Source organism: Lotus japonicus, chromosome 2 (assembly GCF_012489685.1).
Source record: "Lotus japonicus ecotype B-129 chromosome 2, LjGifu_v1.2".
Taxonomy (NCBI): Eukaryota; Viridiplantae; Streptophyta; class Magnoliopsida; order Fabales; family Fabaceae; genus Lotus; species Lotus japonicus.
This window is the reverse complement of record NC_080042.1, coordinates 11368930-11388597: the sequence shown is the minus strand read 5'-3', so window position 1 is coordinate 11388597 and position 19668 is coordinate 11368930. Positions and strand designations below refer to the sequence as shown.

The 19668-nt window shown below is 35.1% G+C and overlaps 1 protein-coding gene across 1 annotated transcript; it reads left to right on the top strand.

Annotated features, from left to right (window-relative positions):
* The first annotated feature begins 3564 nt into the window (after positions 1-3564).
* Positions 3565-17843, top strand: LOC130736052 (probable histone acetyltransferase HAC-like 3). The gene is made up of 17 exons (XM_057587906.1): positions 3565-3653; positions 8897-9002; positions 9122-9485; positions 9673-9885; positions 10102-10317; positions 10499-11803; positions 12793-13064; positions 13146-13427; positions 13771-13899; positions 14005-14205; positions 14359-14501; positions 14709-15012; positions 15820-15959; positions 16647-16704; positions 16785-17174; positions 17640-17708; positions 17805-17843. Exons 1-17 carry the CDS (start codon positions 3565-3567, stop codon positions 17841-17843), a joined length of 4320 nt encoding a protein of 1439 aa, XP_057443889.1.
* The last annotated feature ends 1825 nt before the right edge of the window (positions 17844-19668 follow it).

Sequence of the window (19668 nt, the reverse complement as noted above, 5' to 3'; positions counted from 1 at the left end):
TTTGTAGTATGGTTGTTGAAACTCTGAAAGCTATTATGTTGTTCTCCTTTATCTAATGATGATGTAGGGTGCTAAATAATGCAGAATCAGAACTTCAAGAACAGGTTTGTGAGCGTGTATGTATTGTATTTCATTAGTTTGCTCACTCATTCATTATCCAACATAGTTACTCTTCTAAATTTCTACAGCTCTTCACCATTGATGCACTCTAAAAGAAGATTGACATTATCTCTTTGTTCAATTTTATTCTTGCCCATTTTCTCACTAACAATAGCTCCTTATGGTTTTCGTTCAGGAACTATTAAGAATTTTAAGATGGTTCAGATGAAATTAGGAAGAATTAACTTGTTAAACCCATTCATTGTGGAGCATCTTGAAAACTTTGAACTTTTATATGGTGGTTTAATTCCAACTTCCTAACTTTCATTTCACAAAAGAAGTTTATGAGGAATATTCAAGTGCAAGGTAAGAATGCATCAACAAGCTTATAAGAATCTAAAAAGGAATGAGACATACTCTGTCAGTAACGTGACATAACTAAGCATTGTGATGTAGTGGTGGGTTTCTAACTTGATTATGGTGGGTTTCTTTCCTGATTATGATCATTAATTATTGGAATTAGCTTCTGATGAGAACATATTTGAACCCCTGTAGTTTTTAAATTTTTTACATTTTGAGCGATTGACTATGCTATAATTTCTCACTACATTTTTTTACAGAATATGGAAGGAAAGTCTTGGGTTAAGCACATCGAAGCTTGAGGATTTCTGACACTAAAGACAAAATATGCATATTAGACATAAGATTTGATTATCAAGATTTTATTTTCTTAGTTTGTATTGAAAAGTTAATTAAAATTATATGGCTTTTCGGGACAAGGTTAAGGCTCTTACTTTTTTCTCATGCTAGAGGTGGTTGGTACTTCCAAGTTTCACAGATGCTGCTTTATATTGTTGCTTGGTACTTTCACGTACATTACTTTGAAAATTGTTCTATTCGAATCATATATAATTTTATAGTTAATATTCAAATGTAACAATAAAACCTAAAATTGGAAATAGAAATTAGAGAAAAGTATTGAAGAGAGATTCCACAAATTTATTTTATCATAAAGTGTTTTTAGGATAAAAATTATATATATCGTAAAGAATTGTTATAATTATTCACTACTATTTTCAAAAGAATTAAAATAGTTTTAGAAGGAAATATATTAAAAGGAACATAAATTAGAAGGTAAAACTAGAGCTTCCACGAGTACTAAAAGATTTTTTTTCTTGATAAATTAACTCCTATTAGCAAGATTAATTTATGTTGTTACTCGGTACTTCCATATTACTTTGAAAATAGTTCTATTCGAATCATATATAAAGAAATAGAAAATATTTTTTAATGTTACTTTTTAAATACAAAAGCATTGCAATCTGATTGTCAAATTAGGGATCTCACGGAGAAGAACATTAACACTAAAATATTTATGAATTAAAATAAATTTTTTTTATCAATATTATAATTTTTTTTTAATAAGTTTAGAAGTAAATATATATAAAAATATAAAATTTTGATATTAAAAATTTGTCACATGGGGGAGTGGAATAAATTAACAAATAATATGGTCTATATTTATTTGTGTAAGCTACTTAAAGCTCATACAGGGATGAACATTTTACATGAAAATAGTTTCAAGTTGAAATTAATAGAAAATATGTTTTAATTTAATTTTAGTACTTTTCCCAAACTTTTTAAATAACATAACAGTAGATTTACAAAATCATTATAATTTGATTGTGAATATATAGGGCTCCCACAGGGAATTAGAGAAGAATAAACATATTTAGAATATATTTATTAATTATATAGTAAAAAACTCATACATGAGGAACAATTTGCATGAAAATACTTTCAAGATGAAACTAAAAGAGAATTTTTTAATATAATTTTAGTAATTTTTCATTCCTTTTAAAATAATTTAAGAGTAGTTATACAAAAGCATTATAATTTGATTGTGAATATAGGGCTCTCACGGGAAATTATAGTAGAATAAACATATTTAGTCTATATTTATTAATTATATAATAAAAAGCTCCTACATGAAGAACATTTTGCATGAAAATACTATCAAGTTTTTGCATGAAAATATATAGGAACACGGGGATTGAAAATATATATTCTATATTTATTGGTGTTTAGGTTACATAGTAAAAAGTTGATACGATTAGGAACATTTTGCATGAAAATATCTTCAAGTTGAAACTAATAGAAAATGTTTTAATATAATTTTTATACTTTTTCTAGACTTTTTAAATATTTTAAGGAGTAGATATACAGAAGCATTACAAATTGATTTTGAAAATAGGATCCGACGAGCAAGAACGTTTACATTAAAATATTTCTAATTAAAAATAACAAAAAAGAAAATTTTATTTTAATTTAATGGGTCGAGTGAGAGAGGGGGGGGGGGGGGAGAGAGAGAGAGAGAGGGAGAAAGAGCAATTCCCAAATTACATGAAAGCTTCTCCATCTTTTTACGCATATCCCCATTTCAAAGCCTCTGTTTCAAATGCTCCGAATGAGCTATCTGTTGCATTCTTTATATATTTTTTAAATGTCCGTATTTATTTAGGGATCATGAAATCAAAATTATACAGTGCAAAAATATTGTAATTTAATGTGATACATTTTTCTATCACATTTTATATATGTTCTAAATTGTGTATAATTATTTAGAGATAGGAAAAACGAAATAAAAAAACGAAAAATCATGTAATTTACTATATTCTTACATCATAAACACATTAATCAAATATACAATTTATTTTATATTTATTTTCATTTATATAAAAAAATTAATCCATATATTAAAAACAGTTTTTAATATGTTCGGAAATATGCCCCGGTGCAACGACACAGGTAAATTTAATATGTAATCCATATTTTCTATCATCGTATTTGGAGAAATGAAAAACGAAAATAAAAAGATAAAAAAAATCATACAAATTATTGTTTTATTATATCATAAACAAATTAAAAATACAATAAATTATATTTAGATTTTTTTGTTCATTCATACAAAATTAATAATTCTATATATTAAAAACAAATTATTATATACTTGGAAACATGTCCCCGTGCATAGGCACGGGTATACATACTAGTTATTTTTATGAATGAAAATATATATACACACACTTGCGAAATACTTACTAGTTAATTTGAATAAAAAAAAAGACAGAAAGATGTTTTTTGGTACATTACAACTTTAAAAAAAAAAGGAAAAAAAACAAGAGCAAAAGCCAGAAACTAGCCCCTCTGGAACAGCGTGCCTCTATAATCCTCAGCCAGGGAACCCACCACCTCCGAGGGAGGTTGATCAAACACTTCCAGACCTTCTCCGCAATGCAGACCTCTCTTTGTCAGGGCATCCGCTATTGAGTTCCCTTCCCGCAGAGTATGGACCATCACCACCTTCCAATGACCATGGATAAGCTTCCTAATACTCCCCAACAAAACAATGTTGCATGAGGATGGAAAAGCGATACCCTCTTCTAAACTAACGTCAATGCCACCATGGGGTCTGAAAACACACGTACTTGTCGGCATCCGCGCTTCCAGCAAAGCCTCAACCCGAACAAGATGGCCACCAACTCAGCTTTCAGGTGTTCCGCCGTGCCACTGAACCCCGCAAACCCACACCTCCAAACCCCACTATCATCCCTGATCACACCCCTATCCCCACACACCCAGGATTGTGGAGGGATGACCCATTGATGTTTAACGCCACCCACCCCTCCGGTGGCCGCTTCCAAGCACCCCAAAGAACTGCTGGAGAAGCATCCAACCCTAGCGCTAACATTTGAAGAATGGAAGCAACACTATATAACACTGATTGCCAAGACTCTGAAACATCTTCGAAAACCATCCTACACCTCCTCCGCCAAATAAACCAGACATGAACTAAGAATTGTACTGCCCTTTTCCTTGGCACAACCTCCAGCCATGCCACAAATGTTCCAGCTGCAAGAAAAGCAACTATTACAAGCCGCAACGCTTCCCACACTGTCCGCAGACGTGAAGGCAATAAGACAAAAAGATAAGAGCACATAAAAATAGGAGATAAAGAAACTTATTTGAAAATAAGAGGACAATGGGCCCCTCCTTTAGCTTAAAAAAAAAGAAAAAAACATGACATAAAACAAAAATTTAGGAACTAGTGATAGTGTGGGGACTTTCCGTAATCTTCTAGAAAAAAAGGTTTTGAAAAGAGTTGTGTTGTATTTAACCTCCAAAATTTTAAAAAAAATTCAAAAAAAGACCTCCAAAATTTCAAAAAATACCTCCAAATTAGCTTTTTTTTTCTAAATTTTTTTGGTACAACGGTAATAATTTTTTCTTTTTGGTAAACTAATAAACCTAGTTTATTGCCCTGAGTAGTATATAAGACAGAGAAAGAGACATGTTGGCCCACCCTCACTCTCTCACTCACAGTCACAGCCGCATAAAATTCTCTGTTCCGTAACTCGAGATAGAGACAGCAGCACCCACATCTCGCTTTTCCAGGTACAAAACCTCAATCACTGTCTGTTTTTATCCCTTTTCTTTCTCTCTCTCTCTATCTTTATCCCTTTTCTTTCTCTCTCTGTCTCTGTTACTACTACTGTTAGGGTTTATGATTTTACTTTTACCCAAACCCTAATCCTAATTAAATCGAATCAATTTCATCAATGGCGGGATTTTATTGCTTTGCGATTGATTAATTAACTCCTTCTAGTGTTGCATGGTTCATTGAGTAAATGATCACGACTTCAATCTTTCGATTTGCATGTGTTTGGATCGATTTAATACCAATCGGTACTTGATGACTTGATCTTTGATTGCAATTTGTTTTTTCAAATTCTTGAACAGATTAATCAGGGCTTTGTGGAATTGATCAAAATGGGTGTTGATTGAGCGTTGATGGTGCATGGAATTGTAAGGAAGCTACTGTTTCAGTGTAAGTTCTTGTTTTTTTTCTTTGGTTTACTTTATAATTGTGCAAAAGAGGGGAAAAAATTGTTTTTTGTTTTTTTGTGAAAATGGTCAATTTAGTACACAGGATTTGGAAGCAGATAGCATTATTAATCACTTGTATGATTAATTAATTGGTGGGTCATTCTGATTCTGAGGTAGCTTCAATTGTTTTTATATTTTTTTAATGCTCACGTGTGACTGAAAGTTTTTGTAGCTCGTGCCGTATCTTTTGGGGCAATGTTTTAATTTAAATATTGAGTAATAGTAACACGTTGCTGTATGATTGTTAACAATATTATAATTCGTGACTTTTGAGTTTGGAATAATGAGGAAACTGGTGGGTAAAAGATTTTAGTACACAGAACATTTAGAAAATAGATTAACAAAAATAAAATACACAAACAGCTTAATAATTCATACTGTAGAGAGGTTGGTGAAGGGTATTATTTGAAAAGTGGGCAGGTGGGGGAATTACCACTAAGTTTTTATTCACACTTAATTCATCATTCCCCCTAAGAGAAAAAAGAAGAAATGAGAGAGTAGTGAGAAATATAATATTTGATGTAATTAGAAAAAAAAAATAAGTATAGAAAGAAAATGAAATGGAAGAAAGAGATGCGTGAATAAAACAAAACATGGAGAATTAGTGACAATCTTTTAAAGGGGCATAACCGCATAAGTGTTCATTGGGAAAAAAATTCACTAGACACCTACTGTGGAATATAAGGGGGCACTCAAGTGCATCATAGCTTGGGGAGGGGCGGACCACATGACCAATTGTTTTTGTATATTTTTACAGAAGAGATTTTTTTCCTTACTTGGTAGTAACTTTTACCATTGTGTCAAGCCCCCTACACCTTTACTATGGAATATGAGAGAAACAAAAGAGATATGACTAATCATGTGATAGGTAAAAAGTGAGTGTAAATATATAAAAATTGATCATTTTAGTATGACCCCTTGAGACTTTTATAGAAAAATAAATGATATGCTTAGATATACATTGGTCCCTATGCAAAGAGATGTTAGCACTCTTCTTATAGTGTAGATTGTGTTACTGTAGCTGGATAATGTGAACATAAGTGTTACAAACTTTAGGAAATTGTTGCTTGTCCAATTGACATTTATAGGTGAGATGAGAGATAAACAAATAAAAATATACGCAGCTGATAATGTACTTTGAACCCCCGGGTGCGCGTGGAAACATGAGTATTGTTGTTAAATGCAAAAACACGAATTTATAAACTTTGAACAGTAAAATTCTACACCTTCATTAGGCCATTAATTAAGAAGGAAGCCATCAAGGACAAATTAATTTGATGGCAATTAATTTGAAAGATTAGGCATGTTTGGCATTAAATGATTTTAATTGAAATGTACAGAGGGAAAGACTACAAATTGTCAAGTAGAACGGACACTCTCCTTACAAATTATGCAATAAAAACTTCTAATCAATAAGCAATTGATTATAGAGAAACTTTATTTTCTCTTAGTGTATTATGAGAAGTTTGAAAGCACCCTCTCTTTTTGCCATGCTACTACTTTTCTACCTTTCATTTGGTCCCACAAGCAAAATGATGGGAAAATATATAGGAGATGTAAACCATAAGATACAAGAAAATAATTCTTATGTTAGGATTAGAATGATATATATGATTGAAGAGGAGACAAAAAGATGTGATAGGATTAGAAAGGATATTTTGTGGTAACATCTAATATGGAAAAATTGATTTGGACACATGTGTGCAGAAATCTGTAGAAACCTTATAAGGAGAGCCGACCAAATTGAGGGTTGTCTAATAGTTAAAAAAAAGAGACCTTGAAACTATGTCAAACCATTAAAAAGAATTTAGGTGTCAAAGGTTAGTCTCTGGATATGATTTATGATTAAATACTAGCTAGTTTGGTTGTTGTTGCTGTTGTATTATACTACTACTTACCAGTTACCATATAAGAAGACTTCGGACATAAGGTGAATGATTTTCTTCTCTAAATGCAAATAAAATAATATCCAATTAAGAATTTAGATATATATCTAGAAAAGTAATCCGAGTTTATGCAATGATATCCAACAGAGTAGATACTTGAACAACACTGTTTAGATATTACTCTTCTTTGATCCTTATAATGTCTACAGTAACTACAACCCGAATCTATGAATTATTCTTTAGGGCCCGTTTGGTGTGACGTATAGTATAAGGCCTGATAGTATAAGGCCTGATAGTATTAGGCCTGATAGTATAAGCCCTGATAATTTTCTTATACTATACAGCGTTTGGACATACACTGTATAATTTACCATATCGTTTAAATTAATGCAATTTTATGTTTAATGAAGTATTGAATAATGATATAAAATAAAAATCAAATATGGAGGTGATTATAACGGTGGTGGCGGTGGTGATGGAAGTAGTGGTAGGTTGGTGGTGGTGGTGGCAATGGTGGTAGGTTGGTGTTGGTGGCGGTGGTGGTGACAGTGGAGATAGGTTGGTGGTGGTGGTGGCAGCGATGGTGGTTGTGGTGGTGGTGATGATAGGGTGGTGGTGGTGGTGGTAAGGCGGTGGCGGCTACAGTGGAGGGTGGAGGCAATGGTGGTGGTGGTGGCGGCGATAGGGTGGTGGTTGTGGTGTCGGTGGTGGCAATAGAGTGGTGGCGACAATTATGGTGGTGGTGGCGATAGGGTGGTGGTTGTGGTGGCGGTAGGGCGGTGGCGGTGGCGGCAACATCGGTGGTGGCGGTGGTGGCAGCGATGGTGGTTGTGGTGTTGGCGACGATAGAGTGTGGTGGTGGTAGTAAGGCGGTGGCGGCTTAGTAGGGTGGTGGTGACGGTGGAGGGTGGAGGCAATGGTGGTGGTGGTGGTGGTGGCGATAGGGTGGTGGTTGTGGTGTCGGTGGTGGCGGCGATTATGGTGGTGGTGGCGATAGGGTTGTGGTGGCGGCGATTATGGTGGTGGTGGCGGTAGGGCGGCGGTGGTGGTGGTGGTGGCAACACCAGTGGTGACGGTAGGGCGGTGGTGGCGGCGGCGGCGGTGATCGGATGGTGGTGGTGGTGGTGGTGGTGCCAATGGTGGTGTAAGTTGGCAGCAATAGAGGGTGGTGGTGATGGTGACTTATACGTCGCAACCTTATCATGTCTTATCCATCACTCACATGATGGATTAAATAATACGTCATTTTAACGTATAAGGGGACTTTGATGGATAAGCTTATACAATACAATGTCATCACCAAACAATGGATAAACTCATAATGTATTGTATAAGCTTATACTATCATGCCTAATACGGCGTGCCAAACGAGCCCTTACTAATCATTTGAATTCTGAAGATCCATTTTTGTGCTTACTTGGTTGTAGTGTCATTTCAAGACGGCAGGCTTCTCTGTCAAATGATGACTTTTTAACTATTTCATATTGCAATTCATAGTCTTTGTATGTGCGCACATTTATCTTTAAGCTTTAAATTTCTGATAATTTTTTTTTTCTCACTTCCAAGTCCTGATATTATATCAGGAACATTAATGGCACGTTTAACTTTGCATGCAGAATGAATAGTTCCTAATGAAAGCAAGAAGATGCATTCCAAGAGTTCTAATATCAAGAGTAACTTCATACAAACACAAAGATATTCTTTCTCAAACCTTCCTCAACATCAGGGTTTTAATTTACACCAACAATATTTAAGAAGTGAAGTAGGATACTCCGCATATTGGCGCCACCATCATAACATTACTCATTACCGTTTTCACATTAGAAGAAAAATGTAAGTGATCTTAAACTGAAACTTGTAGAACTTTTATCTCATATATATAAATATACTGAAATTAATACATTTGGCATTTACTTAACAAAATATTGTCACGGGGTTGATACTAACTAAACTTTTTACCTCAGATCTGAAATTTTAAGCTCCAATTTTCACCATGGGCAAGCACAGGAGTCAATATCTGCTATTGTAAATACTGTTGAAAACGAGCTATTTAAGCATGCTGCTTCACAGGTTTGTATCTTGGATGGTGCCTGAACATGAGAGATTTTTATTTTCTGAGTAATAAGACAGTAAGAGGATCAAGTGCAAGCTCTGTCTATTATTGATTTTTCTTTCTACATATTTGGCAGGAGGAGTTTTTAAATGAACAGACCTTGTTACAACGGGTGCGAACTGAACTCAATAAGAGGAGAAGTGAAAGCCAACAACAACTTCGAAGCTCCATGTCATACAAGGCAGTGTACAACCCTATAGTTAATGCCACTAATCATAGTGCTGTGGCTGCAAATAATATGCATGACTTTCCGAATGGACCATTTAACCATTCTATTGGACATGAGCCAGTTTATCCACCTCATGAGGGGTTAGCAAGCATTACTACAATTACTGGTATGGATGAGCTCTCGCAAGTCTTTTATTCTGGTGGTGGAAGAAATCTGGCAGCTAGCACCAATTCTATTGGTTTCAGATTTCCTCAGCAACATGCAAATAATTGTATGGTTCAACTCCTTTTGTGATTTACTCATATTTTTCAATATGTATAAGTGCAATTTTTTGGTTTTGTACGTGCACCCTTTTTGTCAGAATTATTTTTATTCCAAATGTATTGTAGAAAATAAATTTGGTTTATCACAGACATATTTGGCTAATCTTATCCTTAATGTGACTGATTATTATGCAGTGGCCGCAGACAATACACATGGCTTTCCAAATGGAATACAAAGCCATTCTATTGTACACGAGCCAGTTTTTCCAGCTCATGAGGGTTTTGTCAGTAATACATATACTGGTATGGATGAGCTTTCGCAAATATTTGCTACTGGTGGTGGGAAAAATCTGGCAGATAGCACCAAATCAATTGGTTTCAACTTTCCTCAGCAACATGCAAATAATTGTACGCTTCATTAACGTTTGTGATTTCTTCTATGTTTCTAATTGTACAAGTCAACTTTTGATTTCTTTATGAAGCCATGCTTTTGTTTTTGGTTTTGTGCTCCGTTTTTGTTAGAATTGTTTTTTTCTTTTTCAAATGTACTGTAAAAAATAAATATGGCTTTCTCACAGACATATATGGCTAATCCTATCATTAATGCTACTAATTATTGTGCAGTGGCTACAGACAATGGAAATGGCTTTCCAAATGGAGGAATACTTTACAGTTCTATTGTACATGAGCCAGTTTTTCCACCTCATGCGGGCTCAACCAGTACTTCATATACCGGTATGGATGAGCTTTCTCAAATCCTTACTGCTGGTGGTGGAAGAAATCTGGCAGCTAGCTCCAAATCAATTGATTTCAGTTTTCCTCAGCAACATGCAAATAATTGTAAGCTTCAACAACTCTTGGGATTTCTTCTTATCTTTCAATATGTATAAGTGCACCTATTGGTTTTGCTTCTGCAGCCATGTTTTTGTTTTTGGTTTTTGGTTTTGTTCTCTCATTTTGTAGAATTATTTTTTATTTTCAGTAGTGTATTGTTTACCCATTTGATTGACTACTTTGGCAGTGGAGATGAATCTTAACAAATATGGAAATTGTTTGGGGACTGTCCAGAAAAATGAGCCTTTGGCTTTACATACTGCAATGGGGAAATCCCTCCAATCTGAATCTTCAAATTTGATGATCCCTCAATATGACCTCAAAGGGAAATCTACTACTTTCCAGACTAGTTCGTCCTTTGTAGATCAGAGTCAAAATTGCTGTCAAATGTCAGGGAAGAGAACACTTATGTTTTCCGGACTTCCTACAAAGCCAATCAATGATGCCCCTTCTGGTAATTCCGATGTTATGCTACGACCTACCAAAAGACTTAAACTGGAATCTGCTTCTGGTATTAATAATTCAAGCTGTTCTGAACAATGGACTCCCAAGATGTTTCAATCTTTGGCCATAAAGGAAAATGTGATTGATCTTACATCAGAGGATGATCAAACATCAGAGGATTCAAACCTCAGAAGAGATGATACAGTAGACAGCAATAACTTGGAAGCTGCCACTAGATTAAATTCTAGCATGAGTACTCTCAGAAATAATCCTATTGCTGCAGATATAGAGGACATAGATGGAAAAGCTGCAGTTTCAGATTTCATTTTGGAACAATTTAAAAGTCCTATGCATGATTCTATGAGAGATGAGATCATGAACAATGTGGTTTATGATTTGGTTGGGCAGACTTTCAAGAATCAAACGATGAACTCGAATGGCTTAGAAGCGGACCATATGTCAGAGTCAGAGGAGTCAGGCCCCAGCGGCCATGACAATGTAGACTTGAGCAACATAGAGGAAACTGTTATTAGATCAGATTCTAGAACGCATACTCTCTGCAAAGATCCAACTGCTGAAGATGCAGAGGACATAATTGGCAGAACTGGAGTTGCAGAGTGCATAGAGAATAATGTGATTAATGATAGATTTGGGCAGGCTTTTGAGAGTGAAACAATTCACTCCAAAGGCTTAGAAGTAGTTCTTGTATCAGATGATTCTGACTCTGACTCCATGAACCATGATTCCTCAGACAGCAGTAGCCCAAGCGAAACTGAAGTTACATCGAGTTCCAGTATGGATACTCTTAGCGAAGGTCCTGTTACTGCAGATGTAGAGGAGATAAATGGAAGAACTGGATTCAACTCTGCTGGGGTAAATGCTGAAAAGAAAGTCAGTGAGAAGAAAGCTGATGAAAAGATGGAATCCAAGTTCTCAAGTACAACAGTTAAAATTGTTTCCTTAACTGAGATTTTCACAAAAGATCAAATCATACAACACATTCAAAGTCTGAGGAAGCAGGCTGTTCAGGTCAGTACATTATCTTCCGGTGTTTACATCACCGTTATCTGTGTGGATAAAACTCTTATATCATTAGCATAGAAATCTTTATTTTGTGATTTTCTTTTTTCAATTTGATATGGAAACTGCACAAAATGATTACGGAAAAGAATCTGAACAAGATTTAAGCATTTTGGAACAGAATCTTTTATACTGATGTGCAATTATCTAAATAAGTTTTGCTATCTTATCTCTCTATTTTACTGTGGCATTTCAAGATTTATATAATTCTCACCTTTATTTTGATTTATGTTTCTTCAGTCCTTGATGTTATATTCATTTCTTTTTATGATAATTTGTGTACATGTGTGTTCCAGCTATATAGGGATTGTTTATACAAAAATTTCTTCAATTTTTGTTGAACCTTTTTGTTTTTTTGTGATTTCTTCTCTTCCTTTTAATCATTAAGGTTTCGTAATAGTATGATTATGTGATGCTAATTATATTTAAGAAAACCAACTGGGTTGCAGTACTGAGGCAGGGTCCATTTTTGCTTTTATTTTATACTTTGTATTGGCCACTGTTAAGATCAAAAGTTGAAACTATTATAAGGGGGAGGCACTTGATACTCTGTCAAGTTAGCTCTTAGTGAAGTTGGTCCTTCACATGATATTAGTTCCTTTTGGATTGCATGACCAAGAGTTCAATACTTGCCACATAATGAGTTTAAATTTCAACAACATATGTTAAGTCGACAAGTACATTGTCCATGCTTCAATTCCAGAAGGCTCTTGTATGAGAGACATCTTTAAGAAACAAAACTGTTTGTGTGCCTCTAACTAAACCCGTATGCTTTTGAGATTGTTGGTAGTTGGGACTTGACATGTAATCAAGAGTTTGATCCTTACTACCAGCATTTTTCATTCTTAAATTCAATGATATCAGTGAGCAACTGTAGTGACACTTTAATAATTGAGTTTATCAATTTATGAGATTGCATATATAAGTTAGTGCTCTTTTTACAGAGTATACCTGGAGAAAAAACGGGAATTGCTGCCAATAAATGCCAGTTATGTACAATGGGAAATCTCTCCTTTGCACCGGTGCCGATTGATTGCTCATATTGCGCTAAGATGATCAGGCGAAACCAAAACTACTATCATACAAAACCAGAAGAATCTGATACACCGCACTGCTTTTGCACCCCGTGTTATAACAACTCTCCAGGTGACCACATCACATTCAATGAGATATCTGTTCCCAAGACACTTCTTTATAGAAAGAAAAATGATGAAGTACTTGATGAAGGGGTAAGTTTTAATCACTCTACTAGAATTCAGTTGCTTATGGAGAACTATAAACTCACTCTTGATATCCCTTATTTCTTCTAGTGGGTCGAATGTAGCAAATGCGGAAAATGGCAACATGAAATATGCGCACTCTATAACAAAAAAAGAGATTTGGACTCCTGTGCTGAGTATACATGTCCTATATGCCTCTTGAAGGAAATTGAAGAAGGAGTGCATGTACCCTTACCAAAGACTTCTATTTTCGGTGTTAAGAACTTGCCAAGTACCATGCTCAGTAACCACATAGAGAAAAGACTTCGTAAGCGTCTCATGCAAGAGAAAGAAGATTGGAAAAAATTCGGAGGGACTATGAATCTTGATGAGGTGAGTTGGAGAAAATTGATCAGTTAAAATTGTTGAATACCCATGATTTAGCATTAGCATTCATGTACATAAACTTTTTTATTTTCTAACATTTTTCTCATTTATATACAAGCAAGTAAAATAAAAACTGTAGCAAACTAGCACTCTACCATAAATATCTCTGGTACTAAGAAACAAGTTTCTGTTAAAATATAAGTATAGAGCTGCGTTTCAGCCAGAAATAAAGGCTGAAAATTAGTACTCAATCACTATTGTTGATGGCTATCAATTGCTTTTTCCTATATCCTTTTTTGGCCTAAAATTTCAACTACTAATTTTGCCATGTATGGCTTCAACTTACTAGGATTTAGCAGCAGAAAATCTTTCTGTTAAAGTAGTGTTATCTGTTGACAAAGAATTGAAAGTGATGAAGCAGTTTCTGGACATCTTTCCGGAGGAGAAATACCCTGCTGAGTTCTCTTATAGATCAAAAGTAAGTTCTCTATTAATTCAGAACACTGAAGGAGTAAGCTTTTACTTTTATCTAAGGCATTTTGCCTTTATTATTCAGAAGTGACAGCAATTTCTTCCATTTCAGGTTATTCTTCTGTTTCAGCAGATTGATGGGGCAGATGTTTGCCTTTTTGCAATGTATGTCCAGGAATTTGGTGCAGAATGTGGCAATCCCAATCAGCGTTGTGTATATATTTCATACCTGGATTCTGTCAAGTATTTTAGCCCAAAAAGAGAGACCATACGGGGAGAATCTCTTCGCACCTTCGTATACCATGAGATATTGGTAGCTGCATATAAACTCTGTTTCTAATTACTTTCTTCTTGTTTTTCTTAAACCACATTTCACCTAGGGTTCATGCACTAAGTCAATTAAATGAACAATGAACTCCATCCATTAATTCTATTTACGTGTTTTATTCTCACTTTCTGTTTTCAGATTGGATACCTTGATTTTTGCAAGAAACGAGGTTTTACAACATGCTACATATGGGCCTGTCCTCCTAAAAAGGGTGAAGATTATATACTGTATTGTCATCCTGACACTCAGAGGACCCCAAAGAATGATAAACTACGGCACTGGTCTGTCTCTCTTTCTTTCTTTCTTTCTCCATTTGTATGTTCATAGGATTTTCATGTGCTTGTGTATACATTGTATTTGCTTCCATATATTATTCATATTGTCATATTATAGAGAGTATGTTACTTTTTTTTATCATTATTCTTGCTATGAAAATAGCACTACCACGTAACCAGAAAGTATTTACATTGTTTTTTCAATTTACTCAGGTACCTTTCAATGCTAAGAAAGGCTTCTGATGAGAATATTGTGGTTGGTTTAAGCAATATATATGATCATTTCTTTGTTCCTACTGGGAAATGCAACTCCAAGGTGACTGCTTCGCGTTTGCCATACTTTGATGGGGACTACTGGTCTGCTAGTGCTATGTATGAAGCCTGTAAAATTGAAAAAGAGAGCGGAGGGGAGTACGAAAAGGCCTTGAGTAAACATGTGTCGAAAAGAGCTTTAAAGGGCATGGGAATTGTAAACCCTTCGAAAGACACTGCTAAGGACATTCTAGTGATGCAGAAGGTATGTCTACCTTGTCGTTCAGCTTCATTCAGTTGTTATAGTAGCTCTTCATAGTTGAATCTGCTTAGGTAGCTTCAAGTTCAAGATGTTATTTGACTGATCTACCTTATGGGTTTGAAATGGTTATTAAATGAGATGGTGAATGATGTAGTATTTATCATAATTTGGTTTTCACACGGCTATCCTGGACCCAAGTGAGGTATTCTTTGGTCCTTGAACCATCAAATTTTGAACGTAGAGGTAAAGAGAAATTCCCATTCAAGATCTAATAATTAACGGAATTTAATGCAGTATTGGGAAGATTAAGTTACTTGACAGATAATGTATTAATTAAGAGAAGATCTCATTCCCATTCAGTTTTACAAGTATGTAGCCAAATGGATAATGTATTAACGTCAGTCTATAATTTCTCCAGAGTTATTGAAGTGAAGATGCACACCTAAGTACTGTAATATAACATTTTAATTACCATTGCAATCATTATTCTTCTACTTCTACCATAGATTCAAATCTATCAACTTCTCTTCTACTACCCAATTTTTTTTTTTTTTTGAATTTTCATTTGTGAATCCCTGAGTGATATTTAACATACCTGCAGTATACTAAGCTTTGAAATTCTCTGCCTTTCGTTGTGTTCTAAATTTACATAAACTTAAATGCTCATCCAATGGGATATATTTCCTTAATGAAATGTTGCAAGCTTGCAATGTTCTTATATGAGTTTTAAGTCTTTTAATTGATCCTTCAAATTTGATGGGTGTTATCTGATCTTTCTTCATTTTCTTTTTACCACTCTGTATCAATTAGCTGGGCCACAATATTTGGCCTTCCAAGGAAAACTTCATCGTAGTTCACCTTCAGCATACATGCGTGCACTGCAAGGAAGTGATAATTTCAGGGAAGCGGTGGTTTTGCACTGAATGCAAGAACTTCCAGGAGTGTGAAAGGTATTATAACTAAAAAAGCTCATATTTGAACGTTTATTTTCTCTCTTTTTTATCGTATGTTGGTTATGCATGAGCTGGTTTTGCTTACTTAAAATAGCATTAAAATGTAGATAATCATTCACCCCTCTATAGTGGTTAGATCTGGGTTCATTATTGTAGCATTTAATAAATTGAAGTTTCATCTTTCCTTGATATAACTTGTAGATGCAAAGATGTCAGTAACTAAATGAAAGCATTTAGGCTGGTGTATTCTATTAATGGGTACAGGTTAATTTGTATTTGTATTAATAGGTTCACACATTATGCAAACAACTATATTTCGAATTCTTATTTGCTAGTAATTAATTTCATTACATATATGGATTGTATGAAGCTGGACTAGCTATCATTTATATATAACATAATGTTTTTCTCAATTATCCATTCTTTTTTTCTACCTGGGACCTAGAATTAAAATTCCCTGTTGTGACATTGAAACTTAGTTGCTTACTATGCAATAGAAGAGAAGGTTTTAGTTGTTTCCCAAAGTGATGACATACTAATTTGAAATGATCAGCTCATTGATTCTTATGTTGAATTTGATTATGCAAATGCACCTTTTGGTGTCAAATTTTTTTCCCCTCATCTTTCTGTTTCTCTCTTCAATAAGAAGTGAATTTGTCATTAACTTTCATATGAATGTTTCAGATGTCATACTGCTGATTCACACACTTCAACTAGTGGCGAGAAACACAGACTTCGTCAGGTAATTACTGCCTAAACTTGAAGCAAACTTCATACTATTTTCTCAACATACATCATCTTTTAATTGTGTGCCTTTTTCAGGTCCTCGTGGAAGATATTCCTTTTGATACTAAAGACAATGATATCATCCTTGATAATCAATTATTTGAGAGCAGGCGTTGGTTTCTGAGCTTCTGCCACAGGAAACACTTGCAGTTTGACATGCTCCGCCGTGCCAAGTATTCCTCAATGATGATCCTCCATCAACTACAGAGCTATGCGCAGCTCACTGTCGGAACAATATGCAGCATTTGCGGTGAACCCAATTTATCCCAAGATAGCTGGAAATGTGAGATTTGCCCTGTGTTCAATTCATGCTCTGCATGTTATAAGGAGAAAGGTGCTAAGTGCCATGCACACAAGTTGAGTCAAACTGATTCAACATCACTATCTGTCCAAGGGAATGCAGAGTCAAAGCGGAAACCAATCCGGGTATAATTAACCTTGTTCACAGTTTTTTTTTTCTGCACTCATTTGTTCTATGTTATTCTTCCCACCTACCTTTTTTTTTAATTTCTATGGCATATTTTACTAAGGTTACTAGTTCAAATCCCGAAAACAGTCTCTTGTGTAAAAAATAACATAAGGCTGTATTCAATAGACTACATGGTCGAACCCTTCTCGGGACCCGCGGATAGCGGGAGCTTTCGTGCACCGGGCTGTCTTTTTTCTTGTATAATTTTAGCCATAATATTATTTGCCTCTCTTTCCTTGTCATAAAGTGCTCGCTCTCACACAGATGCAAGAACTGCTAGCTCTTATGGAGCATGTATCTCAATGCAACTCAAGTAAAACACAACCATGCTCTTATCGACACTGTCTGAAAATGAAAAAGCTGATATCCCATGCCATTAATGGCCATGATCATGGTTCTGAGGGCTGCCTACAATGTAACAGGGCACGGGTAGCTCTAATTGCTCACTCAAAGATGTGCAGAGTCTCGCAATGTCGCGTCCCATGTTGCACGTATGTCACTTTTCCATTCCACAACTTAAAGCAAGTTTTTGGCTAAATTGTGCAAGAGTAAATGCTTATTCCTTGATATTTATGTCAATTTTACAGGACTCTGAAGAAGCGAAAATGGACAGAAACGCAATCTGAATCTGAGCATATAGAAGCTGTTCTGGAAAGCATGCGAAAAATGTGCTGATCCTTGTAACCTTTGTGAATTTATGTAAAAGATTTTGTAACGCAGGGAAAGTAATGAGAAATCCCAACCTCCCTTTGGAATGAAATAGGAAAACATATAGACAAGAAATCTCAATCATTAATGAGAAAATCAACGACATTACAAGTATGGGCATAATAAACTATCATTTTCTTAACATGTATTGTTTTGATTTTCTCATTAATGATTTTCTTAACATTTAGCATATAGTCCATCAAGTTTTAAGTGTCTCAGTTGTGTAATTTGTTCAAAAGATCTGAGGAAGTGTACATAATTAAGTTGAAGTTTCTATTATTAAAGGCAGCTAGTGAAGCAGAGTTACTTTGCTTCCTGCATTTATTAGCATGTTGAGTATCTAGTAAGCTAAAAATCTCAGCTTTTGTTGTGTTGTGTGTTTTGTGAGCTCAGTAGCATTACGACTTGATGGTGTTTCTTAACTTTCCTTTGATCAGTTCTGTTGTGAATGAACTCTTTTGTGAGATGATTGTCTCTTTATTTTTTTTGTAACAAATGGAAGAAGAAACAAACAGAAAAAGAAAGGAAGTTCATGTGAGCTATATTTCGTAGCTCATAAGTCATAAATGAGCAATGCGCACATAAATAAATGACTACACCTATATTTTATACGTTCGGGATCCATCATACTTATCTCTGCAGGTCTTTAGGAAACCTTGTATAAGGTCTTTTGAGTTTGTGGTTACCCTTAAGTAGGCTTGCATGATGATTAGTAATTAGTGAGTCAGTGTTAGGCCGATCAGCCTTAGCTGGTATGGGATGTTCCTTAGCTAAGTCACCTCGTCCACCTCTATGGTGCTCACTTAATTGTGAAACCTTTGGACCAACTTAGATGCTATTAGGCCTTTTGGGCCGACCAGATTATTAAATCCAAGCTTTGCATGCAAAGTATGATATGCTAAACTTCATGAATTTTGTCGAGCATTGTCCGCTCGAAATATCCTTTGGCTGAGGTGGTTTCTGACTAACTATAGACCGCTTATTTATCTATTCCGACTTTTAGTTCTCAAAGTCTTCTTAATCTGTATAGACAAACTGAACTCAAAAGATTGTAATGAATGAAGAGACATGTTTCCAACAATTTTGCTTTTATTAATCATTGTGTATCATAAAGTCATGTTTACCAATGTGGCGGGCTACTTTCACGTCTCAAAATTTATTATGATAGTGTTATAATAAATAAGGTAACAATTAGGACAATCTATCGTTGACTGTGACTCACTAAATATTGTTATCACATTTCCTGAACATGGAAAAAGTATTTTAACTATCAAAATTATTACTGGCTCACTATTCATTAACAAATTATCAGCCCTAATTTATTTAATGGGACTAGCTCTCCTGGTGGTAATTTCCTTATTTATTTGTTTTTTTGAAAGTGAAAATGTATTTAAATAAAGATAAGGAGATATACACGATATTTACCCTCCTCATAGGGATCCAAAAAGCAAGACTAGTCAAAAAAGACCCTCTAAGATTTTGCAGACCCAACCAAAACCCAGCCAGAGGGTCAAAAAAATCTAGCAAGACCCGTTACAACCCACGAAAATATCATCCCACAACATCGAAGAGCCTAGAAAAAAACAGGAAAACAAACCAAAAAACCTCGATCCTCCCTCATCCGAGGCTAAAGGCGTCTACGTTCCAAAATGTGAGCTGCAATCTAACCTTCTATAATGATGTCTGGACAATCGAACGTCAAGCCAAGGCGCTTCCCCAAGAGGATAACACTCCTCGCACGAG